The sequence below is a fragment of the Lissotriton helveticus genome, chromosome 12 (assembly GCF_964261635.1).
Source record: "Lissotriton helveticus chromosome 12, aLisHel1.1, whole genome shotgun sequence".
NCBI lineage: Eukaryota > Metazoa > Chordata > Amphibia > Caudata > Salamandridae > Lissotriton > Lissotriton helveticus.
This window is the reverse complement of record NC_136073.1, coordinates 238,618,869-238,645,903: the sequence shown is the minus strand read 5'-3', so window position 1 is coordinate 238,645,903 and position 27,035 is coordinate 238,618,869. Positions and strand designations below refer to the sequence as shown.

Here is a 27,035-nt window from a genome sequence, read left to right as displayed (position 1 = left end):
TTTTCCCCATCCGCTCACACAAGTGTGGTGTTTCTTGTAGATTTGCTTTGAAATGTGACTTTTGTGAGCATTTATTTTCGCTTGCCATAATTAACTACCCCCTCTGAGCATGTAGAAAACTTTTGAGTGGGATTTTCAAAATTCAACCATCTTTTGCTGCAACTTGTGAAAGGGTTTTTATTTCCGTACATGGTAATACTGCACTCTGCAGTACCGGGTTTGCAATCTCGCCGCAACTGGAACTGCTCCTTTCTGACAGACTAAGTCTAAGTGTTCGTTTGGGTGAATTTAGACTGGTTTATCTAAGTTTGGATCATAGAGTTGGCTGTGATACCTTCAGGTCCAAAACTCTCAAATAAATAAATAATGATTCTGCAGCATTACTACGTGGCGATACCGCTCATCACAGCTTTAAATTTATTTATGCATTTTTATATAGAGCAACCTTACCAGAAGGCGTCAGAGTGCTTCACAAATGGAACAGAAAAATTACAAGTGAACAACTTACAAAAGCAGACGATAAGTTACATGAGGTAAAATTGACAATTGTGAGCAAACAAAATACATGAGGTAGCACACAATGCATTACAGGAGGAAAGATTGACCAGTATGCAGGTTACAAGAGAAAACAAAGTACATTTAGAGGTAATATACTGCAATATATGCTAGACACAGAGGTACAAGAACAAACGTTACGTAGGCAATGGTGGCACTTGTGCAAGTATCAAAAGCAAACAAAATGTGAGAGGTAGCAAACAGAGTGTTACAAGAGAAAAGTGGCGTGTGCATGTTACAAAAGAGTACCAAACACAGGTACAAGGATAATACTGCAATAAATGGCAAACACTCCAACCACAATAACACACTGGGAAGGCACTTCCATAGTCATGGAGAATAGAGTTTTCAGTGATGGGAGGTCTTCCTTCAGATAATAGAGAGGGCGTGAATTACTTTAGGAGGTAGAGGTAAATGGGCAGATACAGTCTGATACCGAGTACCTGCACTTCTTTAATTTGATAGAGTGAGTACCTGCACTGCTCAGCGCTGCTATACATTTAATGTACATGCACATGGGTGCTTGAGCGTATTCCGATGTTAGCAGTCCTACCGGAAAAAAACTGCATATGCTTTGATAAAGCTTAGTGGGTTAAGCACTTGATGCCGAGAGCAGTTTGTAAACCAAGGTTGCAGTTTCAGATTCTGGCATGGGCACTGCAGCCATTCATTCTTTCAAGGTCAATGAGTTTGTTGAAAGTTTACATTTGGGTAACTTTGTATACTACTTGTCAAAGAGCTGTGGATAAAAGAATAATATAGACAACACACCTTTGTTTTTCCCTAAAACAATCCACCAGTCTCTGTGCCAAGGAAGTGCAGTACTTTTGTTTCAAGCGCTCTTTTTTAAATCAAACCACAACAATTCGAGAGACTATGGTAACCTCTTTGAAACCTAATGACAGCACTTGCAGCGTCTGATAACTACTGCCAAGTCCCTGCGCATGCTAAAATGCTAAGAAGGGGTGATTATAAACACTATATATGATGAGACCTCACTGAAAGTGCAGCCGAAAGCCTATCCCTATTACATACACTAAAGCAACTTCATTAGGCCTGGTGGCATAGCTGCCAAGTCTCCCAGATCCATGCCAGAGTCGTGCCCAGTGCTTGAAATTGAAAAAATGAAGTGCAGGTACTCTGTACCAGAGTACCTGGCTTCTTTCTGAGAAGTGCAGGTACTCTACAATTAAAAGTATTAAATCTCTCATGAGAAGTGCCGGTACTCTCCCTCGCATAATAAAAAATGCCAGTACTCCGTACCGGACAGTACCGGCCCATTTAAAGCACTGGTCGTGCCAGTCCATAGTTTTTTCCCTGTGACATGTAGTCCTGTTTCATAAGGGAAAAAACTAAACTTCGTGTCCCAGAATTCTACGAAAATAGCCTAGAGCACCTCACACTAATGACATGCAACACTTGGCAAGGGCTCGGGGGAAGGGTAACCACTTCTCTAAAAAAAACCACAAAAAAAAAAACCACTGAGGCGCCGTCAACTTACTGCAGTGTACCCTGGACTTATGCCTGGGCTGGTACTGCGGCTTTGCTCTCAATACTCCCCTTCATCGCTCATTCGTGTTTTTCTTTCCTGTACCCCTCCCTATCCTCACGCCTTTACTCCCTCCAGCCTCCTCCTCTTCTCTCGCACCAGCATGCAAGTAAGTAATCCCTGATACTCATGTGCTCCCCTTCCTCACATCTAGCCTCTTCTTTCTCATCCTCCCAATATACCTTTCTCCACCACACTTCCCGCTTTTTTATTTCATCACAACTCTGGGCCCACAAAAAGGTGCCCTTTTAAAGCAACCTTTCTCCCTCCCCGTGTTTTTCCTTCCTCTTCCCGTTCACTCTAGTGTTTACTTCTGGCCGCCGCTCGTTGCACACTTTCCGTCTCCTCCTCCTCTACCCTTTCATAGAGCCCTGTTGTAGTGCCAGTGTCGCGCCCGGAGTTTCCCTTTTAAGCGGGCAGACGCTTCGGTGGCTCCTCCCCCTGCCCCGGCCGAGGCTCCTCCTCCCTGTCTGAGGCTCCGCCTCCCTGTCTGAGGCTCACGAGTCACTCGCGGGCCGTCCTCAGCGCACTGCCAGACTCAGACGGCTGCAGGAGCCCGGGGTTCCGCTGCCGCCCTCGCTGCACCTGCGCCCGCCGTGGCGACCTTCTGCATGCCCTCTTCGGAGCCCAGCCCCACACCCTCCACGGTCTCCTGCTGCCTTCGCCTACCCGAGCCTTCCACTGCCCACCTGGAGCCCTCCCCTTATAACCCAGGGCTGCCCCCTGCACGCTGGTTCCCCCTCCGAGTCCTCGGCTGTTGTGCATTTCAGACCCCTCTTCTGAGGACCCCTAAACGGAGCCACCCACATAGCGCTTCCCTCAGCCGCCCACGACTGCTCCCCTCGGAGGGGTGCACTTCTCACCGTCGACCCGGACACGAACCGGCGCAGGATTGCTTAACCCGCCGGGATCTCGCTAATCCACGCAGGTCTATATTTGACTCCTTACTCCCAGGTGATACAGGCTGCCCTTAAAGTTCGTGTCTTGTCTTGTCTCTTACTGCCCCTTCTATTTATCACACCTGCCCCTTCTCCCCTGACAGCTGTTACTTTTCCCACAGACATACCTTAGCTGTCATCTCATCTGACAGCTCCCAGTGTTTTCTTCGCTCGTAGCCCCTCCCCCTGAAAGTTTCCTCTCCTGTCTTAAGAGGCCCCTGCCAGTTCACTCTTGAAAGGCCACTTCTCTTTTCCCTCTGGCAGCAACGGCTTCTTTCTTCCTGAACACACCAAACGGTGTCTCCCTGTAACAGCCCTGACATGTTGTACCATTGTTAGTAGCCTTTCGTAACCGCTGCCTCCTCCCCTCTTTTCAATAGCCAGTACCCACTGGACTTCGATGACCACCTTTGACTTTATCTCTGATTAGCACTGAGCCTTTCTAGCCCTCTATTACCAATGCTCCATCCGTCTGTTGGCTCATTCTTCTACCCATCTTTGAGCACTGGTCCTTCTATCCCTCGCTGAGCACCATTCCACCCTTATAGTCTTCCATTACTGTCATTCTGTCCATACAGCCTTTGTTACCATCGCTCCATCCTTCTTGTCTTCTATGACCATTGTTCCTTTGTTGACCATTGTTCATCCTCTGTTCCTTGTTGAGATTTTGTGTAACCTTTATCCCTCGATGAATACCTTTCCATCCTTTTCGTCTTCTTTGATCCGTGTTGCATCTTTGTAATCCTCGATGACCGTTGTTGTACCCCTCTATCACTTGATGAGCACATCCCACCCTTTGAGTCTACAATGACCACGTTCCGTCTTTCAAGCCCTAGCTGACCATTGTTCTATTCCTCTAACCTTCTATGAGCATCACCCTCTCCAGTTAATTACTTTTCTCCCACCTGCCTTTGGGAAATATCCACTCCATCCAGTCCTCCCTGAATATCTTTCCCTCTCGTCTTCGATGATCACCATCGCCTATTGATGGTTGACATTGCCGCGTGCCTCTGCCTGTCCATCAATCCTGCTAGCACTCCTGACAAAAAATAATCTCTCACCGTTGAAGAGTTCTTTCTGGCCTCTTCAGGGTCACCGTTCCCTAACACTCTCAACAGCCAATTTTAGTCTAAGTACCCGGTGCCCGTTCTGATCGCCTGACATGTAAAATCCCTTCAAGCCACATGATTTGTACTCTCACTTTCAGCCACTTGATAGTCACCATCTCATCTGAGCCCTTGACATTCACTCCCCTTTTAGCTCTTTGATCAGCACCACACCTTTCTGGTCTTTGAGAGCCATACCCTTCTTAGTTCCTCGATAGCCACCATCCCTTTATCTTCTTGATAACCAACATCCCTTTAACAGCTAACCCACGATTTAGTCCCTTGATGGCCAGTATTTATTCAAGCTCCTTCATAGTAAACACTCTTCCCAGTTCCTTGAAATCAACACGCAGCTTGTTGCTTGACAACAAATACCCCCTTTTAGTTCTTTGTTAACCAACTTCCTTTTTATTAGCTCGTTGATCGACAGTGTCCATTCTTGCTATTTTATAGTTCTCTTTTCTTTCATCCCTTTGATGCCCGATATTCTTTCTAGGTCCATGAGAGCAAATAAAGTTTGTGATGGCCAACATTCCTTTTGGTTGTCCAAGTCCTTTGTAGGAACTTGATAGTCCGTGTCTTCTCTAGTCCGCTGATAAAAAGTGATCCATCTAACCTCTTGAAAGGCAACATTTCTAGAAAGTTGCTATCCAGTGTTCCCTTGATCACTAGCATACCTGACACTCCTCCAAACCCCTGGCAAGTGACTGTTCCTTTAATCCCTTGACAACTACCCTTCCCCCTTTGCCAGTTGACATTATTGTTACACAGCTCTGGCTCCATGGACTTTGACACCAGGGTAGCCCCACAGGTTGGTGGCTTTGGGCGTTATTCCCGCCTTCTGGCCGCTGCTAGCTGGCTTCCTAATGTACTCCTGGCTCTGGCCTGCTTTTCGGAGGTGTTCTACGCTGCAGAACCAGAGCATCATTGCAGGCCCGACCCGGCTCTGTTGCCTGGGACTTTGGCCAACCTCACTGGCACTGAACTCCTTAATGCCAGCGTTCCTCGCCTGCCCCCTCCGGCCTCGGGTTTGAGCCGCTGTGAGCTGTACCACTATTCAAAGACCGATGGGACTGCCATTCCAAGTAATGGGACCAGGCCGCAGATTAATGGAACCGGGCCATGCACCAGAGGCTGGGACTACCATTCAGAGGCTGGACTGGAGAGGAACATTGTCACCAAGGTAGGAGGAGCCTAAAAGGGCAACACCTGGCATGAACTGTTTCGGAATGGCACAATGGATATTTGATCACCTCTAGGTACCTAAAAGAATTGTGTTTGTAAAAAGCGGCGGACGAAGACCACTGGAAATAAAAAGTCAAAATATAATAAGTAGTAGTTCTGCTTGGATAGCTTACTTTGAAAACTGGTTAGTTCTGGGTTTTGGAAACTGGGTGGTCATGGTTGGTCATTTAACGGACCTCAGTGCTGAAAAAGTGAGTGAACCAGCTTTGATTTGAGCCAGTGTCATTTATTCTACACAGAGACCTATGTAGAAAGTGCTTTAATCTCCTATACTTTATTACCAGTCTTCACTGCACTTCAAACCACCTGTGTGGCCTTACTCTGGACTGCAGAGAGTATGGGCATAGAGAGTTGAAATAGTCCCCAGGGACAAACAGGAGATCTTCCCTGTGGATTGGTAATCTTGCTAGACCTGTAGCAGAGTCTTTAACTTTCAGGGACATAGTTTGCAATGTGCAATAGCACCAGGGTCAATGGATCTGAGAGTCCAACTGAAGCCTGCTCATGCTGTATACTACTAGCCAAACCGCAGTCAAGTGAACCATTTTCTTGCTTTTCTTAAGGCCCATGGTACCCTTGCTGCACTGAGGAATTTGGACATGCTCAACGGGCACAGACCTTGAGTCCTTGCAGGGCCAGAATTCAGGTGATAATTGGGGACCCTTTTACTGATTAAATCTTTCTTACACTGAATTTAATATTGGGCGATGCGTCTTATCTCAAGCATCTACAGTCTATAAAGCAGAGCTCTCAACAGGCACTGGGGTTCTGTGCGCTAGATTGCTCTACAGTGTGCAGCCAGCCCTCTGTGAATGCCAGTCTGGACACAAGGCCTTTCCAGTTCACGCCTTGGTCTATAAGTTCCATGGACCAATTGAACAAACTTTAGGAGTCGGCAGTGTGCAGACCAGGAATTCAGCACCACTTAGAGGGTGGAGGCTTGCAAGAGCCTCCTAGTGTTTTATGGCAGCTTGGTGTGGCCCATCTTGAAGCAAGGTGTAGCCACCCAACACTGTGCATGCACACTACACTGCCATGCAATCTCCCATGTAACATAGGGCTTTTCTCTTAAGTAACATGACTGATAAATGTGAGTAATAACTAACTTGCTTTTACTTTACAGTGTAGTTGCAACTTAAGCGCCACTATGTCAGCTTGTATTGTCAAGTACCTCATAGGATTGTTAAGTCAAGCTAGGCAGATATATTCCCTTCCTTCTATTCCACTTGCCAGGTTAGCGTTCATAGCACTGCTTGTGGGCCTCAAACTTCAGTCTGTGTCTGAGCAATTCAGAAAAGCATACAAGACCTGGCTGTTCAAATGAACAGATCGCCACAAAGCAGGTAGCAAACTCCAGTGCTTCGAGCCCTTCACAGGTTGAGTTGCCGTGGTCTATAAACCCTTGATTGATTGAGTGACACACCTTTTCCCAGATCCTTCTGCCAGTTGTCCATCAGAGCAAATGTTATCAGATGTTTTTAAGTCTAGCCTAAAGACTGTTTTACTTTTGTTGCCAGCTTCATGTAGTGAACAGAAATCCTCAATCAATCAAACTGTGCTTAAATAGTGTGAATTATACCCATGAGGGTATACAGGCACGGGGCTGAGGTTCTCAGTCGAAGAGCCAGGTCTTGAGTCAATTCCGAAAGTCCACCAGGGAGTGTGATGCTCGAAGGGGAAGGGCGTTCCAGGATTTGGCTGCAAGGTGGGAGAAGGATCTACCTCCGGTGTGGCAGCAGCGGATGCCCAGTGTCTGTGCGAGGGCGGGGTGAGCGGAGGTTTCAGGGTGGCTGGTGGAAGTTTAGGCGGTGATTCATGTATGCTAGTCCTTGGTCGTGGAGGGCTTTGTTGGCATGGGTCAGAAACTTGAAGTGGCACCTCTTCAGGATGTGACGCCAGTGGAGGTCTCTCAGGTGCTTGGAGATGTGGGTCCTTTTGGGTGAGTTGAGGATCAGTAAGGCTGCTGTGTTCTGGATCGTCTGGATTTGTCTCATGAGTTGACCGGTGTGGTGCCTGTAGAGAGTGCATTGCTGTAGTCCAGATGACTGGTGATGAGGGCCTGTATCACAGTTTTTCTGGTGCTGGTGGGTAGCCATTTGAAAATTCTGCAGAGCATGTGAAAGGATGCATGCTGAGTAGACTGCATTGACCTGTTGTTTCATGGAGAGTTCGCTCTCTAGGATGATGCAGAGGTTGCAGGCCTGATCTTTCAGAGTGGGTATGGGTCTGAGCTCCGATGGCCACCAGGAGTCTTTCCAGAGGGAGGTGTGGCTGCCCAAGATTAGTACTTCAGTTTTGTCCATGTTGAGTTTCCGGCAGTTGTCTTTCATGCAGGCTGAGACATTCTTCATGCAGTTGCATAAGTTGGTTTTCGTCGTAGTAGAGTCTGCTAAGATTGAGAGGGCGAGCTGGGTGTCGTCAGCATAAGAGATGATGTTGATTTTGTGGGCTCTGATGATGGCTGCTAGCTGTGTCATAGAGGTTGGGATTGATGGACAAGCTCTGCGTGATGCCGCAGTTTGTGTGCTTTGGCTGTGAGCTGAAGGGAAGGAGATGGATCTTCTGTGTGCGCCCTGCGAGGAAATATGCCATCCATCTAAGAGCATTGTCTTTGATTCCACTCTGGTGCAGTCGGTTGATGAGTGTGGGGTGGGAGACAGTGTCGAAGGCAGCATAGAGGTTGTGAAGGATCAGGTCGGCTGATTCCCCTCTGTCGAATAGGGTACGGATGTCTTCTGTGGCTGGGATCAGGGCTGTTTCAGTTGGCTCTGAATCCTGATTGGGAGTAGTTGAGAATGTTGTTTCTCTCCAGGTGTTCGGTGAGTTGAAGGTTGATGGACTTCAGCAGGAAACGGGAGCAGCGGGATGGAGCAATAGTTCTGGAGGTCATTGGTGCCTGCGGAGGGTTTCTGAGCAGGGGTCGAACCTTTGAGTATTTCCAGTCATCGGGGCAGGTGGCTGTGCTAATGGATGTGTTGAGGATGGTAATGAGCTGGTGGCTGATCTCATCACTTACGAGGTTGAAATGTGGATGGGGGCACGGGTCGGTTGGTGCTCCTGAGTGGATAGAGTTCATTAGGGCCTTGGTGTTCGCTGTGCTGACTTGTTCCCATATGCTGAACGGGTGGCCGGGTGGCTGGTGGCTGTCTTTGCAGGAGTGGGGATGCTGAGGAGGTAGGTGGCTTGGGAATTGAAGTTTCTGTATATGGCGGCTATCCTGTGGAAGTGGTCTGCAAGAGCATTGCAGAGTTCCTATGAGGAAGAGATCGAGTTCTCTGTGGCTGATGGGCTGGTGAACTCTGGGACGATGGTGAAGAGTTCCTTTGTCTGGTTGGCACTGGCCTCGATGCCAAAATTGTAATTCGCATTTACAGAGCGCATTATCACCGTCAGATCTCTAAGCGCTTTCAGAGAGAGGCACGCCCTAGCCTAAGGTGGGGATGCTTATTGATTAGGGGAGGTCCCAGGCTTCCACAAAAAGGACTGTTTTTAACTTCTTCCTAAAAGGGAGGAGGGCGCGCTCCTTGCGCAGGTTCTCTGGCATTTTGTTCCAGAGTGGAGGGATAGAGGTAGAGAAGGCTCTTCCTCCTTTGGAGGTGAGGCAGAAGCGGGGACAGACCAGCAGGCTAGCCTCTGAAGATCGTAGCACCCTGTTAGGGGTGTAGAGGGTTAAACGATCTTTAATGTAAGTAGGGGCTTGGCCATAGATGGCTTTGTGCGCAATGCACAGGCCCTTGAACTTAGTTCTCTGCCTGACTGGGAGCCAGTGCAGCTGATGTAGGAGTGGGGTTGCATGGGCCCTCCTAGTCAGTCTAAATATTAGTCTGCAGTGTCGTTCATGATGACCTGTAGCCTAGCCAACAGCTTTTCCGGGAGGCCGATGTAAAGGGGTGTTTCCGTAGTCAAGTCGTGACACTATCATGGCTGATACGGCCAGTCTGACTGTGACAAATGTGAGAAGGGAGGCAAGCTTCCGTAGCTGTCTCATCAGGCCGACACATGTTCCCACTACTGCAGACACCTGCCGAGTCATAGAGAGTTTGGCATCGACTTTGATGCCTAAGCTCTTTACAGCCACAGCCGGTTCCGGGTTGGTGCCCAGCTCCCGAGGCCAAAAGAGGTTGCTCCAGGGATTGGAATTGGTGGTGATGGCCAATACCTCAGTCTGATCAGGATTGATTTTGAGGGAATTGACCATCATCCAGTTGACAGTGAATTTTAAAATATTTTGCATTCTTGAGTGGGCGGCTGGGGAGCTGTCTATCTGGATGATGATTTGGGTATCATCGGCGTAGTTGTAGATCTGACACTCCATGAGATTCAGTGCGGCTATCAGCGGCTGGAGGTAGGCGTTAAGGAGGAGGGGTGACAACGCCAAGCCTTGTGGAACCCCAGATGAGAGTTTGCCTGGATCAGACACGTGGTCCGTCATCTGTATTCTCTGGGATCGACAGCTGAGGAAAAATGTGAGCTACATAAGGGCCGTGCCCTGGATGCCTAGCTTAGAGATCCGCGACAGAAGTAGATTATGGTTAACCGTGTCAAATGCCGCAGACAGGTCCAGCAAAACCAGGGCACATGGCTTTTTCTTGTCGGCCCGGAGCCTGAGTTCATCCAGCACTGCCAGCATGACCATTTCCGTGCTGTGATGAGCCCTGAACCCTGCCTGGTTGTTTTGCAGAAGGTTGTATGCTTCTAGATGGTGAGACAGGGATTTCAGCACGTGCTGTTCCAGCACTTTCGCCAGGAAGAGAAGTTGGGAGATCGGCCTAAAGTTTTTTTTAAAGTTCTTCCCGTCAGCCCTGGTTTCTTTAGAAGTGGGGTAACACGTGCTACTTTCAAATTAGCGGGGACGTGGCCAAGTTCCAAGGATTGATTAAGGAGCGAGAGTACCTCACTTTCGATCCCTGGTAATGCCAGCTTAAATATCCTTGGTGGGCAGGGTTCTGCGGATGAACCTGATTTAGGTTTCTCGTAAGTTGGGGCCGAGGGTCTGGTGCCAGAGGGCAGTGGACGATGGGCGTAATAGACATCTCCGTCAACAAGTCCTTAACTTTCTCTAGAAAGAAGGTTTGAAATTTGTTACAGTCTTCCGGACGGTGGGGCTTCAGTACCCGAGCTTGTCTCAGCTCTGTTAGAGCCAGAAAGGTTTCCTTTTGTGTATCGTCTGCAGTAGCAATCCTGAGTTCATAGAATACGGCTTTCCTTGCTAGGATTACTTTTTTGTAGACTGCAAACATGGAGAGGTACTCATAGTGGGAATCTGGATCATAGGCTTTGCGCCAGGCTCTCCCCCGCTGGCGGAGGGTTTGTTTCATGGCTCTTAGGGCATCGTTGGACCAAGAGGCCCCTTTACTTTTGTCCCTGATTCTCTCCCTACGCGTTGAGGCTACTATGTCTATGGCATGCTTCAGCATGGTAGACAGAGTGATGCTTCCAGCATCAAGGTTGCTCCGTGTAGAAATCGAGGTGGCTGATTTATGTAGGGTGTTGACCAGGTCGTCGGCTCTGATTTTGTTCCAGCCCCGCAGCACTCTCCACTCTGGGGTGGGATGGGCTGCTTGCTTTATGGGTGTGAACTGGCCGCTGATTAGATAATGATCGGACCAGGCGCAGGGACTAATATCTAATGGACCGGTAAATGGGTGGGATGTCCAGACTAGATCGAGTAAGTGGTATGTCCGACGAGTAAGTGGCCCTTCTCATGTGTAGGGTCATTCACCAATTGTTTGAGTTCGGGAGAGGTCAGCGCCTCATCCAGTTGTTTGGCCTTGCTTTCCCTAGGAATCTGATCCCAGTGGAAGCTTAAGTCTCCCATCACTAGGATACATTGATACCGTGAGCGGATGTCATTGACTAATTCTGTAAAGAGCTCCACGAACTTGGGTGGTGTTCACGGGGGAGCGGTATACTATCAAAATGACTATTCAGGTGGTCGGGGAGCAGATCTTAGCCCCATCACCCTCCCCCCCCCCCCCCCCTCCCCCTTGATGCTTTCTACACAGAGGGTTTCCGTCTTTAGCTGTTGTTAATACTGAATCGCTACTCCGTGTGTCAGGGCCTTCTTTTTCACGACTTTGAAGAGATGGTGGTAGTTGTTGAGGGCAGACTTGAAGATGGCTCAATCACTGTAGCTTCTGCTGGAGCACCATTTTCTTTCCCGTTGTTTGCATCTGCATTTCGACACACTGAATTCTAGGGTGTACCAGCTGACTCATTTGGTGGGTCCGTTCGTTCTGGCCGGTTTGGTGGGGGCGACTCGGTTGGCGGCACATGTGATCCAGGCATTGAAGTTATCTACTACTTAGTTCAGGTTGGTAGAGGCATCAGGCTGGGAGAGGCTGAGGGTGTCGGTCCATTGGTGTTGAGTGACCTTGAATAAAAAAATACAGACACTCGTATGTAGAGGGACTTTGGGTAACCTCTCTCCATTCATTGGCTGGTTTAGCTAACATTCATATTTACTTCCGCCCACCACAGCATTAATCATGGAGAGATGCATTCACTCACTTCAGCCATTGGCTCCCTTTTACTGTTGTGATTGCATTTTGCCTTATCACATGTCTGCATTCACCCAAAAATAAATGGACTTCAGAGCCACAGATAGTGTGGCATTACTTAATTTTGCTAATCCCTTTTTTCTTCCCTCCCTGATCTATTTTTCATTTGTTTAGTCGTACTTGTGTGTTAAAACTATGTCAGATAATTGTAATTCAAAGCCAATAGTTTGTTTTCTTTACTTCAGTAAGAATCATATTTTTTCTTTGCTTCAGTAAGAATCGTATGTTCAAGTGATGTGCATTAAAACTACAAACGTCTTTTCTTAATGTCTGTTCTAAGGTTAACAACCTGATGGGAAACATTTCTACTGCTCTATTAAAATGATAGGCAATGGTTATTAATTTTGTTTTGTTTTGACAATTTTTACAAGCCTATGGCTTCCAAGCTTGGGCAGCGGCATGCTTTTTTATGTCATATGCTTGCATAGGGAATAACTCCCTATTAAGACAGCACTCCGACTTACCGGGGCTTGGCATTAGGACCCAGGGTCCAATGCTCCAGGCTAGCATTCTGGGTTGTCTGTAGCTGGGGTTTTCCCCATTTCGAGGGCTTTTACACTTTTATGCTACCCCCTTTTTGTTCAATTTCTTCACTAGCTGGGGACCCCTTCCGTAGCGTTGGGCCTTTTTACCCATGAGCGGCGGTCGCCCTCCCCCCTTCCCTGCCCTATGTTAATTTTGGGGCTGTTGCCTGACGTGCAGCGAAATTGAGCACCAACTTCTACCAGCTGCGCTGGGCCAGGAACTTGGATATTTTATTTTATTTATTTTGAGAGTTTTATATAGCGCTGGCTAGACCCGGAGGTATCAGAGCGCTTTACATAAGGTTCCATAGAAATAAAAAAATTACAGGACTCGAGGAGAGTATTCCAATAATTAAACGGTATGGTGCTGCTGCATATACTGTTGGTGTTAAGTGTTTCCTGGATTTATTTACAATGCCAGCAAAAGAGGGAAGGGTGGGCAAGAGGAAGGGTCGTGACCCTGAAGTGGCCCAGCTCTTAAAGATGGTCCTTGCTAAGTTGGGGCATTGTGGGGGATCCCAGCAGCTCTGCCTCTGACTCTGAGCAAGAACCAGAACCTGAACATGTCTTAGTAGATTGCCCGGGGTGGTCAATTGTTCGCCGCAGGTGGCCTTCCCGCCTGTAAGGAGAAGGATCAAGAAACAATTTGGTCAATCATCCCCACAGGGCATAGTCCAGTCCGCGGACTCTGGTGCGATCACAGGGGAGGTGAATGACTCCAATCTAGGGTTAACCACTCCAACTGTCTCCAATATGTGCTTAAATGCCCCCCATGCCACCAGACTATCTACAATTTAGTCCTCCTCCCACCTTTGGCCAGTCACCCATCACCATTCCCACTGATCTCCAACACGTGGTGTCTGGGTCCAGCGATGTACTCAATGTGCTGGCTGGGATTAGGCAGTCCTTGAAGCTACTCCGATCAGAGAACCGGGGACCCTGTGGGACAGCCTGGATCTGGACCTAGCCCGCAGATGCCAGGTGCGGGGGACGGCCGGATGATTGGGCTTCTAACAGCCAGTGGCTCAGGTGTATTCTGCGAAGGGTTGTGGGGCTTCTACAGAGCCTGCCTCTGGGGCCTCTCTTCTATTGCATCTTTGCTGTCTCAGCTAGTGAGTCCTGCAGCAGGGAGACAGGGAGCACACACACTTACTGCCTCTTAGTCCCTTCTGCCACCACGTTGTCCTGCATTGCTGATTTGCAGAGACAGATTGAGTCCCTAGCAAATGCATGCGATGGCTCTAGTTCAGACAGTGGAACCCGGAAGGTGGGACTGGTGGGCCTAACGGGTAGTACGGATCTCACTCCTGCGGCAACCGGTAATGGATTTGAAGGTACTGCGAAGGACTCTGGCATAGCGTGCACGGCGGCGGGGGAACTGGATACTTTGCTCTCCAAGCTGGGGAAGTTAGCGTCGCATGTACCAGTTTAGGTCAAAGAGGAAATATGGAAGGGTAAATTTGTTAATATTTTCACAATAATTAGGTCCAAAAGGAGGGAGGATGAGTCAAAAGCGAAGGAAGGTAAATATTCATCCTCAAAAGAGAAGAAGCCTAAGGTTGAAGAATCGATAACAAATTGGTTATTTTTTAAAAAAAATTTTTATGACAGTTTTAATCGAAAAAGCCTGAGGTTGCTGCTGCCATGATATTTTATGCGAACAAGTTACTTAAGGTGCATCACATGTACGGATGGTGTGCCTGGTTGGATTACGACAGGTACTTTAGATGGGCTAAGGCGGAGGACCCTGATATTAGATGTAACCAGATGGAGGTTAATCTTCGACTTGAAAGTGTGAATGGCAAGAACCCCATTAAGCAGCCTTATCATACCCATTGGGGTAACGGGGACAAGAAAAGGTCCTGTTGGGCATTTAACCAGAAACTGTGCACTCAGCCAGCGGGATCTTCTAAATTCAAGCATGTATGCTCATTCTGTGGGCACCCCTTGCATCCAGAATTCAATTGTGTTAAAAAATCCAGAGATAAAGAGAAGGAGTCCTCCAGTCATCCAAGCTGTAAGACCTTGCCCATCCCGGTTCAAATTGAGAAACTCCTCTCATGGCTTAATTTGTACCTTAATAGGAAAGTGGCTCAGTTGTTGTGTCAGGGTTTTTCCAGTGGATTTAGCATTCCGGCGCATGGCGTTTTACCTGTTTTTCATTGCAATAATTAGTTGTCTGTGCGGGCCCATCCAGGGGTGGTCACTCAGAAGCTGGAGAAGAAAACCTGGTTGAGCAGGATAGCAAGTCCTTTAACTGAGCCCCCATTGTTTGAGTTTATAGGTCTATGTGGGTCTCATTCCAGGGTTTAATTGTCCCTTGGCCATATATTACGGCTTTAGTGCAGTTTATCCGAGTTCATTTATGGCAATCACTTCTCATGCAAGTCTCTGCTATTGTTCAGTCTCACCAGAGTGCAGGCCTCAGAATCTGTTTATTGGCATCTGGAGTGGACTTGTAGCAAGCGTCTTGTTTCATCCCCACTCCTGGTAGGAGACACACCGGCTGGAGGCGCGACCCACAATCCGGGGCAGGGCGTCAGCAGGACGACAGCAGGAGCTGCCATCAGACATCCGTAGAGGTGGGCGGTGACTTTGGCATTGGTGGCCACATTCTCCATTTCTGTCTTGGAACCGCTTTAGAAAAAGATTTCTGCCGACAAGCTTCGCAGCACACTGATCACTCTTCCCTAGTCTTCTTCCAGCCAGCGGATCCACACTGCACCTGGGGGCGAGCTCCTCTAGCTCTTCTGGTCAGTCACACCTCTGCAGGGTTGAGAGACGCCTTCCCCTTCTCTGCAGCGTGTTTGCTTCAGGACACTTCAAGCCAGAGACTGCATCTAGCAAGGCCAGGCACCAGGTGATATCCCCTCACCTTAGGAAAGCTGACTGACAAATCAGACACCAGCTCTGCTTGTACAGCGGTCCTCTGCGTACTCTATGGTGATCTCCCTTAGTTGGCTGTAGAGAACTTGAAACTGAAACAAGTAAGTCAATGGCTTCCACTTTTACACAAATTAAGCAGAAGCGGGTGTGGATTCTCTGCATTCTGAAAACTGGTTTTGAGTTGGTTCTCTTTTCATCTGTCCTCCCCAGGCTGTTCACTAGACGCAGCCTTTGTGCAGAGTGATGCTCCTCACACCAGGGTGGTCTCCAACCTGGAGTACCCACAACATAGGCATTAAGGTTTTTACCTTTTTTTGCACTGACCTCATAAGCAGACCATGATAGTGGTCAAGAAAGAGTCAAAAGGCGGGCCACACCTAAAGAAGCTTTCTCACTCTGAATGATAGAAACCAGCCGTGGCTGCTGCAGGTAAGAGCGGTGGAGCCTGGTTGGGGGGGGGGGGATTTAGAGAGACGACCAAGAGGGAAAATTAAATAAATGATCAATTTTCCCTCGTGGTTGTCTCTCTAAATCCCCCCTCACCTGGCCCCACCCGTTTTACCTGCAGCAGCCGCGGCTGATAGAAACTGGAGTCCCTCCCTTCACCCCAACCACCTACCAAATGGCAGTTCTCTCAGCAAAAGAATCTAATTTAATTTCTAAAGGAACCCTGTTTCTTCTCTCCTCACTTTAGTGTCTAGATATCCTGTCTCCAGCTTCAGGAATATCAGTAGCACACTTCCACTGTCTGGGGAAAAAACCTCAACTCCATTTTGTGCACCAGAACAGGCCATGGACTTCCAAAATGGATCCTTCAGGCCTCCATTGCTCTGGCTCGCTCATACCCACATTTTAGGCACCATACATGCCGCACACATGCACAAGAATAATACACTCCGGATTTAACACAAGGTTCGGGGTTAGCGCTTAGGAGCTGAACTTTACACTCATGAACTAGTAGGTCTCAACTCCAGTAACAAAGATAAAACGGTCTCGTCACATCTACTGAGTCACAAAGCACTGTATGCTGTCACTACCGCTCTATCACCATAACCCTATGATAGGAACGAATATCCACTGTCAGTCAAATGAGACCACTTGGTATACACCTCAAGGTCACAAGACCTCATTCATGTCAAGGTACAGGCCTAGGCCTTCTTTGCACGCTCTAGATTAGCATAAGGCTAGGGCGTAAATTAAACTCACATTTGCGCACTCAGGGTGGGGAGCACAATAACCGTACACCCTGCAGTGAACATTCCCATCTCTACATATTTGTACGTATAGCATAGGATTATTGTGATTATTATGGTTACATGGACCAAGAAGTCGAATATATTTGAGTTAAACTGCAAAAATATCAAATGAGCTCACCAAGACCAGACCTATTGGCTTTGCCATTGCTTGTTTAAAACCTGGTAGTCCACGTAGAGTCGAACACTAGACCAAAAGCAAGCTAATGCTTTATCATCCAGCAGCGCAAATGCAGGCTTTGTTAACATCTTTGGTTAACTCCTTCGCTGCGGCGGCTATTCTGCCACAGCGCTAAGGGGGAGGCGGGGCTGCGCGGCGCTCCCGTGCTCTTGACGGATCCGCTCCGTCACGGCCCTTGGATGAGCTGTGCTTGTGACGGAACGGTTTCGTCACGGCCCTGCCCGCTCTTTAGAATGTCAGCGCAGGCGCGGAATTGGGCCGTGATGGAACCGTTCCGTCACCAGCACAGCCCACCCGAGGCTCGTGACGGAACGGTTCCGTCACGAGCATGGGAGGGGTTAAATGCATGAAATAACAATTGCAGCGCAAAACTTGCACGTGGGCATCGGAAGGATTTAAACATTACTGAAACCCCGACTGGTTGCATTGCTCTGAGGTCACAATAATAGCTAGTTTTTATGTAGCGCTAATACCACCGTTTTTGCGGATTCGAAAGCACTGTAAGTCACACTTGCTACGATCACCTAACTTAAAGTCACACAGTTTATCAAACTCTGAATGACGCGTTGGCCTGCTTCGGATTCAAGCTTGTGACGCGCTGGTCACCAGGATGCCTGCGGGATGTAATTAAGTCGCCGTGCCATCTCGCAGGCTACACCTGTCGAGAAATGTCATTTGTGAATCATAAACTAGAAGGAAATGCACCCGTTTTCAAATAATGTGCCAGCCAGGAGACGGAATGCATGAGGTGGTTATTGCGCCAGTTCCCGGCTTATTCAAATTCACATGGCGGAAGGTATGACATCTGATTGGATGGCTGCCAGAGTCCTGTTTTGAATTCTGGAACTTGAATAATAAATGTAAAGTGCAAGTAGCCGAAAGGAAAGTGTAACAAGCATTTGCACTGCAAAAGGTCTCTCATTTATGAGAGTTTGAGCTGTTGGAATTTTAATTTACAATGCCTTTTATTTATACGTTGTTATTAAAACAGATAAATAAAAGGCATTGTTATTTACAATGCCAATAGCTTAAACTCTTTCAAATGAGAGACCTATTGCATTGCAAATGCTTTCGGCGTCAGTGCTATAAAAAAAAAATGTAAGCGTTGGGAGAGAGTGTGTCCTGCCTGCAACACCAGACAATACAAAGCTATTAGAGAAAATAGTGCTCGTAGGCTGTAGTTAAAGCCTACCGAGAAACAATACACCTAACAGGGGGTATCGCTACGGGAGTTACAAAATGAGACAAGGCGTACTAAGGAGGGACTGCTAAGCTTATTGACCGATGAACAATCACAGTTTACAGTGGAAAATGACACAAGCCAATGAAAAATATGGGCGGAGAAATGGCGGAGCTTCAAGTCCCTAACTGAATACAGCATGCCTTGCAGAGCAGCGAATGCGCTGCCCAGGCTCGACCTAAAAACCAGGCTTGGAGCGGAACAACTCGGCCCTTTTCACGTTGGCCTCTTCACACTGTAGTCTTCCAAACTGCTGATCCTCTGGACTTTTGCACATTTCTTTAAAATATTTTTTTGAGAGTGAAATCTACAAGGATTTGACAATCCCTGTTTTGCAAAGCAAGGCCAAAGTTGTTTTGCCCTGAAAATATAAATACCAACTGAAAATGACTGACCTCTCTCTATAAGTTCTCCCACACCCGATGCGGTACCTGAGCAGGAAGTTATTCAAGAGACTAGGCAGTCCACCTATGCAGTTTAAAACATATATACAAATATCCTCAAACGAATTTGCGTTTGAAGCTGAGTGAAAGAACTGTAGGAGTGTCACTTATTTGCAGTAGGGTATTGGTTCTCCTTTGCAGGAGGTGCTAGAGGGCAGGGAGAGGTGTCTGAAAGTGGGGGAGTCCTAGCTGGTGCCAGATGTGGGCTTCTGGTTTCTGGTAATTCCTGGAGTGGGCTGCTAGGCAGTTCTTAATTTGTGCAGGTGGTTGCAGGAGGCGGCACCAGCACTCGTTTTAGGATCTGAGACGTTGCTTTCATCATCAGACTTTTACCCAGAGCAAGAGAAAGGGCGTCAGAGGAGGTAGAAAGAAGAAAAAAAGCGGGAGAGAAATATTGTAAAACAGTGACGGAGGGAGAAAGCCAGGATGAAATAGATCCTTCAAGAGTGAGATAGAGAGAAGTGCAAAGCAGTGCAAAAACAGGCATGAGGCCGAATCAAGACCGGGCACCATTTTTATCTGGCAACACCAGCATTCAGAAGCACTACCTGCAGGTTCTGAAGAACAAGCATTTACAATGCAACGGTCTCGCTTTTGAAAAATTTAGAGCTATTGGCATTGTAAATGACAACATTTTTATTTGTGTTGGTTTTGAAAACAGATAAATAAATGGCATCGTCATTTACAATGCCAATAGCTTAATCTCTCGCAAATGCGAGACCTATTGCATTTGCGCGCACACACACACACACACACACACAGCCACACACACAGCCACACACACACACAGCCACACACACACACAGCCACACACACACACAGCCACACAGCCACACACACACACAGCCACACACACACAGAGCCACACACACACACACACAGAGCAACACACACACACAACACAACATATAAGCCTGTTGCTCACACCACCCAGATCGTGCTACAGAAAAATACAAAGAATGCGAGCTAGATGAACAGAGGTTGGCCCCTTCCTGAAGCCGTGCTCACTAAGAAAGAGAATGTTCACGGTGAGTGGACGTGGCATGTTCCACGTGCTACAACCTCAGGCGGTGTTTTTCATGTTATACATCTGTTATTTAAGGTAACACAAAAGTTGAAATGCTGTTTGCACAATACTGCCTTGTGACGTACCACCTGCTGCCATTGCTTGTGGTCATGTAAACACATAAGATCTGGGAAATGGGCTGTGTTAAAATACACATGCCTTATCTAGTGCAATTGGCATTCCGTGGTATTAAAATCCCCAGCCCAAATAATAGTAATACCTCCCACAAACAACTCTAATTCTTCCCGAAGAGAATGGAGCACTGCACTGTTGGTGTTATCAACCCTATTATTGTAGCAATTTCTGTAATTAACCAACACAATACCAGTCTCTATGTATTTGGAAATACAAAAGTTGAAAGTCACTCACAAAAGCCAGAACGCACCCACAGAACTCGCTGACCACAGCCCTGTAGATTGGTGGACGCAGTTCTCTCCATGAAGACACCCGAACCCTGCAGACAACAGCCCCAGCCACAGGGAGCACAAGGGGTGCACAACAGACGGTCTCCTTAACTCGGTAATGGAAACTGCAGTGCGGTGGTCTAGGTTACCGCATTTACAAACACGAGCTTTACTGGATTCGGGTGGAGCTGAAAGTACGGAAAGCATACGTCTTGGTTGTGGGGTGAAGGTAAGTAACATTGGGAAGAAAGTAATTGGGAAGAAAGTCACTGGAAAGAACCAGGCTGCAGACAAATTTGAAGAATAGCCCACTCGAGATAAGGAGTATACATTGAGATTAGGACACACCAAGTCATGCAATACATAAAAAGTAGAGCAGGTCTCGATTGCAGCGTCTCACCTTGTTCATCAATGCCTTAGGCTCGGGTTGCGGCTTTGCCGCCCCGCTCGGCGGACCAATACCCAACCCGGGCTGGTTGGGGGCGAACCCAGAGTGCAATTCTCTTTATTTTCGTAGCCCCACTCTGGTTCAATGAACACTGAAACGAACACAACTTGTGTCCCTTCAGCACCGCAGACAGGCTGGAGGCAGCTGACTATGCGCAGGACCCGCCTCCAGAAGAACTGAGCTTCCTGCTCAGACTTCCTGTAGCTACCAAACAAACTACACGATTAGTTGTGACTAAGACAGATGTGAAGAGTGTGCTCTGAGTAAGGGGAGGGCTACCATTCCAGCCAATAGAAATTCTCTGCTGCCAACACGTGCTAGAGTAAAACAGGAAGTGTTTCGTGAATGGATGGTAAGAATCAACAGAAGCACCAATTGTGTGGCTTTTTTTTTTACTGTTTGTTTCTGGGTTTTTTGCTACTCAAAAGTTTAGGTTATTTAGTACTTCATGGAACAGAATACAAGACATCCTTCATAGGCGAAGAAGAATTAGGCCCGGGCGCTAATTGGCTTTGAGTTCTTTGATTGATGTTCTCCTTGACAGTTTCCCCACAATTTATTGTTGAATAATAGACATAAAAGAAAGACCAATCGAGCATTTCAGAACAGTGTTGATCAAGAACGCCAATACAATCTCTCTGCTGTCGAATGGCTATAGAGGTCGAAATAACAACAAGCAGAAAATGGAGTGGTCGAAGTGGGGTGGAGGAAGCCAACCAGAACAAGCGCTCGCGTAGCGGTTGTCTGACATAGCCTTTCTCTTCCCCCGACTTCCTTCTGCTGTAAAAGTGTAGAAATAATTCAAGAGATGTTCTAGAAGTATTTGAAATGAAGTATTTATTAGCTTAGAAGAAGCACAGCGACAGGGAGCAGTGGCAGTCATTAACTGTCAAACATAAGTGTTCTCAGACAAAGCATGGAACCATGAAACAGGCAAGGTTCCAACTACAGGTGCCTGGGAGGCACAACACAGAGAATACTACATTATCCTCTTTTCTATAAATTGAAAGAAAACCAATGATAGATAGATAGTAGAAGGTAAGAGGAGAAAAAGAAACATAAGCGAGAAGGAAATGAGAAAAAGGATAAGGTAAAAGAGCAGAGTAAAAAGACACAACAGAAAGCGGAAAAGAATACAATAAAGTTACAATAAAATCATCTGAACCTGGCAGGAATCCTACAGACTCTGAGACTCCTGCGAGGCTCTGACACAAAAGTTGCATCAACATCAGCATCAACATTATCGTTTCCGTTATTACTAACAGGACTGGATAACACATCATCTCTACCAACTTTTACAACTTTACAAATGTTCCACCAATCCTTGTTATTCACACGCACAGCATTCCCACATACCTTGTCGACCACTAGTGGTTCAGAAAACTTGCTCCTTCCCTTGGTGACATGAACAGAATATTTGATGTGAATGACCTCACCAGCAGAAATATTGTGAGGCACAGATCTTTTCCTCTCATCAAAATAATTTTTTTGTTTCCTCTGAGCTGCCGAAATATTGTCCCTCACAAAACCATCAATGCCATCCATCACATTCATCTTCACCCACTTGGACATCCAACCAGGACAAATTTTGGTAGAAGGCTTTCTTCCCCTTAAAAGTTCGAAAGGAGAAACTCCAGTAGAGGAATGCGCAGTAGTGCGATAAAACCATAACATGGAACGTACAGCATTCTCCACAACACACTTGCTGGCGATGGCCCACTGCACACAACTATTGAGCACACGATTCATCCTTTCCACAAGGCCATTGGCCTGAGGATGATACAAAGAACTCTTCTTATGACCAACACCACCCTGTTTAAGAAAAGACTCAAATTCAGAGCTAACAAACTGTACACCATTGTCCGTCATGACTACTGAAGGGAAACCCTCTCTCAAGAAAATATCCTTCAAAAAAAGAATGACATTAGCAGAGGAAGGTTCGTTGACAAATCGAATCTCTGGCCACTTGGAGTAATAATCAATGGCCACAATGGCAAAACGAGAAGAAGAGGGTAGGAGATAAAAAGGGCCAACTAAATCAACTCCAATCTTTTGCCACGCCCTCTCCGGAAGTTGAATAGGCTCCAAAGGGGGAGTCCTTACCTTATGACTCTTGTCAGAAGATTTACAAATGACACAATTGTCAACCAAAGTATCAACACAAACATCCATTTGTGGCCACCAAAACACGTCCCTCAACCTACGCTTTGTAAAAGTTTTCCCTAAATGACCTTCATGTGCACCATCAACAAGACGTTTTCTCAAACTCTCAGGAGGAATGAGTCTGCCACACCGCAAAAGAATGCCATCCTCAACAGTGAGCTCATCAGCAACCTTAACATAGGTCTGGAAATCTCCAGAAACATTCTTCTCCTTAGGCCAACCAGACTTCAAGTAATTAGCAACTTGAACCAGAACCTCATCTTTTAACAACTCCTCTTTCCACTCAACCTCATTGACGGCACACATTCCTTCAAGATCTGTCGCAGCAACAAAACAGTCTTCTAGGTCATCCTCCTTTTCAAGTTCAGAATCATTCTCAGTTATGGGAAAACGTGAAAAATAATCTGCCCTGACATTCTTCGAACCAGGGAGATACACAATGTCAAAGTCATACTGTATAAGTTTAGTGGACAACCTAGCAATTCTTGGAGTATGTTCTTTGATTTTCTCCCCAGACAAAATAGAAACTAAAGGGCTATGATCCGTACGAATCATGAAATGACTACCCCAAAGAAAAGGGTTCAACTTCCTGACTGCCCACCAGCAAGCCAAAAGCTCTTTCTCGATGACAGAGAAATTAACCTCAGACCCACGCAACACTCTCGAGGCATAGGCGATGGTATTGTCAGCTTGGCCATTTTTTTGAGTAAGCACAGCCCCGAGGCCAAAACCACTTGCATTCACAGTGACAACACACTCCTTATTGGGATCAAAAGGTTTGAGCACATTTTCACTCACTAGCTGTGATTTAATCCAATTGAAAATTTCTTGACAGTTCTTATCCCAAATAAAAGGCACATTTTTTTTTTTAGCATGTTTGTGAGAGGTTGAACTTTAGATGCATAATCTTTGATAAATCTGGAGTAAAATTCACTGAGCCCTATAAAGGACTTTAAACCAGATTTATCAATAGGTGGAACAGCATCTACAATAGCTTTAACAAGACCAGGACGTGGTTCCACCCCATTATGTGAGACCACGTGTCCCAGAAATTCCATTTTATCCTTTAAGAAAACACACTTCTCAGATTTGAGTACAATTCCTTTGTCCTGCATGATTTCTAAAACTTGATTCAAAGAAAAGTCATGACCCCCCTTGTCTTCGCCAAAAATCAAAACATCATCCTGGAAAACAATTACTCCAGGAACATCCTTAAACATCTGACTCATTAATCTTTGGAAGACTGCCGCGGCCAAAGCAAGGCCGAACGGCATCCGACAGTATTGAAAACTCCCGAAAAGAGAGACAAAAGCAGTCAAATGTTTAGAGGATTGACTCAACACCACCTGGTGGTAAGCGGAAGCTAAATCCAGCTTAGTGAACCACCTAGCACCTCTGGTGAGGGACAACAAGTCCGTAATTTTTGGCAAAGGGTGTGAATCAATCCAGATGTTTTTATTGACACTGCGCAAGTCTACACAGACGCGCAAATCACCATTCCTCTTCCTGGCGACAACAAGAGGAGACCACCACAAGGACGACTCTATAGGTTCTATGACCCCTTTCTTGCACAACCCATTCAACTCCTTTTCTAAAGCATCTCTCACGCTGAAAGGGACACTCCTGACCTTGTGCTTAACAGGAATAGCCCCATCTTTAACTTTTATCTCATGGTTGAAATCTTTAATCATACCAAGACTGTTTCCAAAAACAGTAGGAAACTTGAGAATTAGTTTTTCAATGTATTCATTTGAATCTACAACTGCAAGATTTTCAAAATAGTCATAGGATTGATCAATACTAATTTGTTCTTTAGTCCCAGGTCTTAGAACCATCTTAAACAACCCTTGGTGAAACCACCCCAAAATATTCAAACCTTTAATGGAAACCTATATTTTTCCAAAAATTTTCCTACCCCTGAACTGAATAATATCCTCAAAAAAACCAGAGAGCTATCCTGTGTCCTTCATAAGAAACAGGGGCTCTATCTGGTGGCAGGAGTTCCCTTTCAGGCCAAGTTTCGTTAAACAATTCTTGGGTGATCATTGTTACTTTTGCGCCTGAATCTACCAACAAGGAAATAACTTTATCACCAACACCAAAATCTTCATAAGGGTCAACACACTCTGAAGGGTCACCAATGATGACACCATCATCTCGTACCACTACGACCATATCCCTAAGGTCGTCTTGAATACAATTGATAGGATCTGAGTCCCTCCCAGTACCTCCATAAAATTCTGTGACATTCCCAACCACATTAACATTGCCCTGCCCTTGACTTTTATTAGAAAAAGACGAATTCCCTTGTTTGGAAACTTGACAATTTTTTGCAAAATGACCAAACTTTCCACAATTCCGACAGGTAGAATTCCTGGCAGGGCAAAATTTGTTGTTCTTGTTATGTGAAGGATTTCCGCATCTATAACAAATGTCACTCCTAGAGAAAGCATTTCTCTCAAAACGTTGCGAACCGGGAAAGTTATTCTTTTCAAAACATTGTTGACCAAAAACCGCTTTGTTGTCTTTGTTCTCCTTAGTTCTAACAATGGAAACTGTCTCTTCACATTTCTTCTCTAGTTCTTTCACTTCTTTTTTAGACAATTCTATACTCTTGGCCATAAGGATAGTCTCCTCAAGAGTTGGATTGCCCAACGTCAGTAGTTTTTGTTGAATTGACTTGTCTGTACATTTACAAACATACTGATCTCTAATTAATTGCTCTCTAAAACCTTCAAATTCACATTCTGCACTCAGCTGTCTTAAACTAGAGACATATGTCTCCACATCCTCCCCAGGTAGCTGTTCCCTTTTGAAGAATTTGTGTCTGATTACCACAAGACTAGGTTTAACATCAAATCTCAGTTCTAGTCTCATTCTAGTCTCGGTATATTCGTCTATATCTTCTTCTGCGTTGTTTCTAACCAAAGGAGGCAAATGTTTGTAGATTTCTCTCCCCTCAAAACCTAAAGAATGTAGTAAAAGACATTTCTTCCTCTCTGCGCGATATCTTGACGCGCCTATTGCACCCAAATACGTCTCGAAAGCATCGAACCATTTTTTCCAACTTATAGGTGGATTTCCTGGGGTTTCCAAAAAAGGAGGTGGAGGAGAAACTGACTGCATCTTGAGTGAAATTTAGTTTTCTTTAAAATTTCCACAGAAATATTTAGTTCCAAAATTAGATTGACTTGCCCTGTCGCTGACCATAAAAGATTGTACATATGATGAGATAAAATTATTTCAATTGACTTACACTGGGAAGGAGACAGTGTCAATGTTTTTTTTTTTTTTTTAACACTGGAGTAAAGAAAATTGTGGTGCTAGACTTTTCTTTTCATAGTGCAGATGCTCTTAATTGTAATGTGGAAAGTAAAGAGCATTTATTGACTTAGTCTTTAACCATTCAGTGTAATCAGCGCGTCTGTCTCTGACTGTAACGAACAAACTCCGCTCGTTGCTAAGGTCGCGTTATTAAGGAAGCGCGTCTTTTCTGAGACGCGAGCAGCTTTGCCGTATGTTGCTAAGGTAACGCGGACACGTTGTTAAGGGGGCGCGCCTCTTATTTGACGTGAGCAGCTTGGGCGTATGTTACTAAGGTGATACAGAGTCACAGAGTGCTGCCAACCACACGTTAGACAAAGTCTACGCAGATGCGTTGCCAATCAGGGCACGCTATTGATGACAGGCTGGTGACATCACACGCCGAGAGCGTATGCTGGAAGTTACGCTTAAGCTTTCTTTTTTTTTTTAAATTCGCCGATTACGCGCTGAAAGTAAAGCGAAATTACTTATCTCGCTTCAAGTGATAAATCCGCCGGCTTGTCTTCTTTAGTAGAGCGGCTGCTTTTGTTTCTCCATTGAGTTAACTCCTTCCCTGTTGGTACACGAGGAGATACGAGGTAAGGCAGGTCCTTTACCTTCTTCTAAGCATCGTCGCCAATATTTTTTTAGTAATAATTCAAGAGATGTTCTAGAAGTATTTGAAATGAAGTATTTATTAGCTTAGAAGAAGCACAGCGACAGGGAGCAGTGGCAGTCATCAACTGTCAAACATAAGTGTTCTCAGACAAAGCATGGAACCATGAAACAGGCAAGGTTCCAACTACAGGTGCCTGGGAGGCACAACACAGAGAATACTACAAAAAGGTTTCTAATTTTTATGGGGCAGGCCCCATAAATATAACAAATCTTTTACAGCAATAGGAAGTTGAGTAAGCCAGTCTGAAAAGGACGGGGCTTACAGAGAAAGAAGAACGTCACTAGGACCTCTTCTCCAATGGCTTGCCACCGTTTAGGACGCCAGCCAATGGAAAAGAGGGGCGGGGCATAACCTTGCTTGTGAAAGTTCCTCTATCTCATTAAGTCTCGCCAGTTCCTTTAGCAGGCAGAGACCTAAAAACGTTGAGTCCTTGAACTTATTTTATTTATTTTACAGGTTAAACCCTGCTAGCAAGCAACACGCCCATTGTCC

General features: G+C 46.2%; 1 protein-coding gene across 1 annotated transcript in view; it reads left to right on the top strand.

The window, feature by feature from the left end:
• Positions 1–2,592: 2,592 nt before the first annotated feature.
• The window catches only part of SLC22A31 (solute carrier family 22 member 31), a 251,666-nt gene continuing 227,223 nt past the window's right edge, over positions 2,593–27,035 (top strand). The window contains exon 1 of the mRNA XM_078670830.1: positions 2,593–5,331. Coding sequence (XP_078526956.1) covers positions 4,930–5,331 — 402 coding nt within the window. The 5' untranslated portion in view covers positions 2,593–4,929. The remainder of the gene's footprint in view (positions 5,332–27,035) is intronic.